The following is a 5215-nucleotide window of genomic DNA, read 5'->3' as shown; positions in this document are numbered from 1 at the left end:
GGTGCCGCTCCAGTGGCAGGAGGCAGAGGCTGATGGCCTTGGTCAGAACTCAGAGAGCCCCAGACCCAAAAGGCACTCTGAGAACAAGGGTGAGGACAGGCTTCCTTCACTGCCCCCTGGACATCCAGGGCGAGGGAAGCAGCCTGGAGGGCCAGGCGGGCTGTTGAGCACGCGGCATCTCCCTGAGGCAGCTGCCTCAGTGCCCCCAGCCTGCCCCCCTGCCTCGCTCCACTGGCAGCCCATCTGGGGGCTCAGACTCCAGGGTGGAGGCCAAGGGGCCGGTCCTACCTGGCAGGCGGGCAGCAGTCAGGGGATTGGACAGGGCCATGCCGATCTCCGTCATGCCGTACCGCTCCAGCAGGGTGTGACCCGTGATGTCCCTCCACCTCTCCAGCACCGGGACGGGCAGCGCGGCTGAGCCCGAGACCATTAGTCTGCGTGACATGAGAGGGCTCAGCTTCTTCCAGGCAGGAGCTAGGGGTGACGTGCAAGGAGGTACCACCACAGAAACCACCTCCACCTGGGCGGGGCCCCTCACCCACTTAGGCCGGAGCCTGTGGCCTCACCCCAAGGGTCAGCCAGGTGGGGCCAGGGCAGCAGTTAAACATCTTTACAAGACAATGCTGAGTAAGCTCGTGCTCAGAGACACAGTTTGGAACCTGCACTTCAGGGAGTGGAGAGGGAGCCCCTGCCCATGGTTCAGTTGGCAGTTGCCGCCCTTCAGGGGCAGGGACCTGAAATGGGCACACACTGAGACCAGAAGAGCTAGGCGGTGCCCGACACCCCCACCAACTGCCTTGCGAGGGACCTGTGAGGGTCTAGGGTAGTGAGAGGAAAATGTGTAACAGCGCTCAAAATCCTAAAAAATACCTGGCTTACTGGTCAGGCAGAGACGGGTGACACCCCTAAAACTAGGGCACTGACCCCCCTGCAAGTCTGGGACTGGACTCAGCCCGGGGCTGTTCCAGCCAAACCACAGCTCGCTCGCTCGCTCGCTGGCTCACTCAGGAGTGCAGTCCTGAGAGCCCAGGTGGCGTTTCCCGACAGGTGGCAGGAGGTGGGGTAGGGAATGTGGGTGGTGCTGCCCGGGAGCCCTGCAGCAGCAGAGGCACGGGGTCAGAGCGTGTGAGACGGTGGATGGAGACCAGTCTGCTCTGTAACCCTTCGCCTCAAAGAGGTAAAAGACAAGCCAGCCAAGGATGAGCGGAGGAGCTGGAGTGGGAGGGGCTGTGGGAGGAGCTGGAGTGGGAGGGGCTGTGGGAGGAGCTGGAGTGGGAGGGGCTGTGGCCGCAGCTGACACTTTTCTGGGACAGGATCCACACGGCCTGCGATGACTGAGGACGCAGAGACAGTGTGTGGGGGCCAGGGTCACAGCAGACGGATGGCCTTCAGTTCTACCACAACTCCAGGGTCAGCGTAGGCTCACCGAATGCTGCCCAGGCACATGGCCCGCACGTACTCCTGCACGTGGGGCGACGTGAAGAGCTTGTCGTAATAGTCCACCAGCTTCGAGTAGACCGTGGGCACTGCCATGAACACGTTGACCCGTGGAGACTCCGAACTCAGGAACTTTTCCCAAACCTGACAGGAACGAAGGGCGCCGGCAGTCAGGCCGACAGGCCCTGCGCACCTCCCAGGACCAGCCACGGTGCTCTTGGACTGCCGCAGGCCTCTTCTGTGACCTGGCCGGCATTCCACAGGCACCCTCTTGGCCCGGGCCCAGGGAGCTGACCTGCATGGAAGCAGGCCCTGCCCGGGCTGTCCAGTGACCCTGTGAACAAACAAGAGGAAAGGGCCCGTCCCGGGTCTCCACTCCAGAGACACATCCAGCCACGCAGACAGGAGTGGGCTCGGACTCCGGGAAGCTGGTGGTGGCCTGAGGGCTGTCCCTGAGGCCCGTCCGACAGGCACTGAGGAGGTGGGCAGGGGTATTCCATTTCACCTGACTCCCTTGGAATTGTGGGAACCCAGTCCTAATCCAACAGTGTGTCTGCCTCTCACCACCCTCACTTCTCACAGTCACCTGAGAGTCCTTGGGACACAGGGTCCTGAGCTGGGGGACTCCAGAGGACTGTATGAGGGCCAGAGAGACACACAGTATGTGCCCAGACAGCAGGTGGCACAGAGGGAGCAGGGCCCGGGAAGTAGGTGGCGGGGTGGGGGTACAAGGGGAGTCCCGGACCACATGAGTCCAGGTGAGGTGGCTACGTGACGGTGATGGTCCAGTTTCCTGGGACCAGCACCTCCCATGGTGTCAGGCCCCTTCCCAGTGAGCAGGGCTGAGACAGTCGTCCTGTCCAGTCACAGGAATGGCCAGCCCACCAAACTTCACTTGGCACCCCTGGGCCTCTCCCACTGCTCACCTGCTGGGCGCTGAATTCGGGCAGCATCACACAGACGGCCCCAACCCAGAGCGGGCAGAGCAGCTTGTTGACCACACCATGGACGTGGTGCAGCGGGAGCACATGCAGAATGACATCGTCTTGTGTCCATGCCCACGTGTCCACGAGCCCCGTCACCTGCAGGACAGCATGGGGGCCGGTGAGACAGGCCCATGGCTGGGGGAGGGTGGAGCCACTCCGGCGCTTCTCAGACAAAGGGAGTAACATGGTGTCTCAGCCTGGGCAACTGTCCGGAGCTCAGTGGACTCGCTTGTGGCCACATCAGCCAAGGCTGTGGGTGTCGACTGTGCACCTTCGTCCTCGTGGCCTGGGTGTGGCTTGTGGTATCTGAGCCCTGCTGTGTGGACAGACTGGCAGGGTTATGGGAACAGTCGCCAGGCCACAGAATTCAACAGTGTCCTCCACATGCCAGCGCAGCCCTGCTCTGGGGAGCCAAGCTCTGCATGCCTGTGGTGGCACTGGTAGCTACAGAGGAGATGCTCGTTGGGGGTCCATCTGGGCACCAAGGTGTCACTGCACGCCTGCCGGTGATCCAGTGAGCAGAGGCAGCTCCAGCAGCCAGCCTGCACTGGCCCTGGGCCCCCGAGCATCGCTGGTGCGGTGCGAGTGCACTCACCATGGCACTGAGGTTGGCGTGGGTGCTCAGGACACCCTTGGGCCAGCCAGTGGTCCCGCTCGTGTAGATGATCATGGCAGCCCGCTGCTTCCAGCTCCACTCCTTCCACGGGGGTGCAGGTGCCTCTGCTTCCGCTGGGGCTGCCGTGGCCCCACCACAGACCTCGGGGGTCAGCGGCAACAGGGGGACGTCCAGCCTGCCAGCCACGGGGCCCAGGAGCTCCAGATGCTCGGGGCTGACCAGCACCATGGAGCTGCGGGAGTCCCGGATGAAGTACTCAAGCTGGGCGGCAGGGTGCCTGCTGTGCAGTGGGACGGCCACACCGCCACTCATCCACGAGGCCCACTGTGCCACCACGTAGGAGGCATCGTTGGAGCATAGGAAGGAGACACGCTCCTCGCCCAGGTCGCCACTGGCGCACGCCCGCAGCCTGCAGATCTCCTGGGATAGGCGCAGGCTCCGGCAGTATAGCTCCTGGTACGTGTGGCGGCCGTGCCGGTCCACTAGGGCCATCTTGTCCCCGAAGGCTGGGGCGCGGGTGAACACGGGTGCACAGCTGTCAGAGGGGGCGGCCGGGGCTGTGTGCAGGAGGCCCTGTCCTCCGAGCCTCAGGAGGGCCGACCAGCTGGAGAACCAAGCCTGGGGTAGGCGCCGGAGTGGGTGCATCCTGACGAGGCTTCAGGAGGTGCTGAAACAGAGGCGGGCGTTAGGGACAGTGGTGTGCCCAGCACCTGGGGGCACGGACATGGGGACAGAAGTGCTACCGCTTAGGTTAACAGGTCACACCAGGGTGGGGGGGGTGTCTCTTGGTCCCAATCAATGGCATGGACATAGCTGGCCTGTCACCAGCCTGAAGGGCCTACGGGTACAGGTGACCCCTTACAGGTTTGTCTCCAGGGTCAGGTGTCCCGTGAGCCCTCTGCAAGGTAATAAACAGGGGTCACCAGGAGCAATACAACTTTTGGGGTCACCCACTGTCTTGGTCCCAAGACCCTGGCCTGCCCATCCCGCTGTGTAACCTTTGGAAAGGATAACTTTTTTTTTTTTGGAAAGGATAACTTTTTACTTGGCATCCACTCGAGAGAGCCCCCAAGCCCTGTTTAGGGATGGGTGGGAGGGGCGCTTCTGAGGGCAACCCCCCCTTCCTCCACCTCATTCCCTCACATAAAAGCTGTACACTCCACCCCCTATCCTGGGAGGCCAAGGATCCTGCAGGAGTCATCTGGCAAGGTCTCGGCATGCCAGTGGGGGGCAGGAGAGCCTCGGCCTTAAGGCCACACAGCTCCCACCTCCTGCCCCGCCTCCCACGCCCTCTATGTGTCCACTGTGATGCACGTGTGTGCACACACAGGCAGATTAACTCACCGCAAGGGGAGGTGGATGCTACTGTGGGTCAGCTCAGGGCACTAAACAGCTTTGTTCTCCCATCTCCATTTTAAAACCGGTGTATACAACACATCCCTAACAAACGAACACTCCACACGGACAAGCTGCCAGCACTCGGTGGTGCTGGGTGTGCAGGGCGCTGCCTGGGGGGGGGCACATAGACCCCCCCCCCTGGGTGAGCATAGAGGCCCCCTCACACCTTCATCTCTGACATCTGCCCACCAGGCTCCTCAGAGGGGGGTTGCTCAGTCGACAGACAGGGTCTGTGGTGGGTCCCCTGCAGTGGGCAGCGCACAAGGGCCATGCCCCCCCTGCCCCCCCTTCGCTTGGTGCTCCCTCCTCCCGCTTCTCACAAGTTCTCCGCATCTGCTCTGCAGGCAGGGGTGGGGGGTTAAAAACAAGAGGCAGAGCATGCAGGCTCTGGCCTCGGGGCGGGGGTGGGGGGTGGACAGTAGGAGCTGTGTTCTGCAGGGTGCTGAGGAGTGAGGCGCTCCCTAGGGGCGGGTGGGAGATGCAAAGCTCCAAACTCAGCCCCCAAAGTGGCTACCCCCTCCCAACTACTCTGGTGCCCTCAGGCAGGAGGGAGACGCCTTCTAAACAGGGAGCCCCGGAAAACAGGACCACCAAGGGCTGCCAGACCTTGGCCATCTCCCACCAACGCGCCTGAGCCGGCGCGGCACCACTGCCCTTTCTACTGGACAAGGTGGCCACTGCGGCCCAGCGATCTCACAGCCACGGAGGGACAGCACCCACTCGCACCAGGCTGCTGCCCTTTGGCCTCGCACTGCACGGCGGGCTTCTGAGAGCGGGC

The 5215-nt window shown here is 63.0% G+C and overlaps 1 protein-coding gene across 2 annotated transcripts in view; it reads right to left on the bottom strand.

Moving 5' to 3' along the window:
• The window catches only part of ACSF3 (acyl-CoA synthetase family member 3), a 14783-nt gene extending 9604 nt beyond the window's left edge, over window positions 1-5179 (bottom strand). Inside the window, exons 1-5 of one of the 2 annotated variants that reach the window (XM_045293917.1) lie at window positions 5164-5179; window positions 3019-3706; window positions 2364-2519; window positions 1427-1581; window positions 289-434 (exon numbers count right to left, since the gene is read on the bottom strand). In XM_045293917.1, coding sequence (XP_045149852.1) covers window positions 289-434; window positions 1427-1581; window positions 2364-2519; window positions 3019-3684 — 1123 coding nt within the window. In that variant the 5' untranslated portion in view covers window positions 3685-3706; window positions 5164-5179. Of the gene's footprint in view, window positions 1-288; window positions 435-1426; window positions 1582-2363; window positions 2520-3018; window positions 4042-5163 lie in introns of those variants that run through there. The other variant, XM_004704735.2, reaches the window with a different exon arrangement.
• Window positions 5180-5215: the final 36 nt, after the last annotated feature.

This window comes from Echinops telfairi, unplaced genomic scaffold (assembly GCF_000313985.2).
Source record: "Echinops telfairi isolate 266 unplaced genomic scaffold, ASM31398v2 ScPeMD7_2291;HRSCAF=2852, whole genome shotgun sequence".
Classification (NCBI taxonomy): Eukaryota; Metazoa; Chordata; class Mammalia; order Afrosoricida; family Tenrecidae; genus Echinops; species Echinops telfairi.
This window is presented reverse-complemented; position numbering and strand designations above follow the sequence as displayed.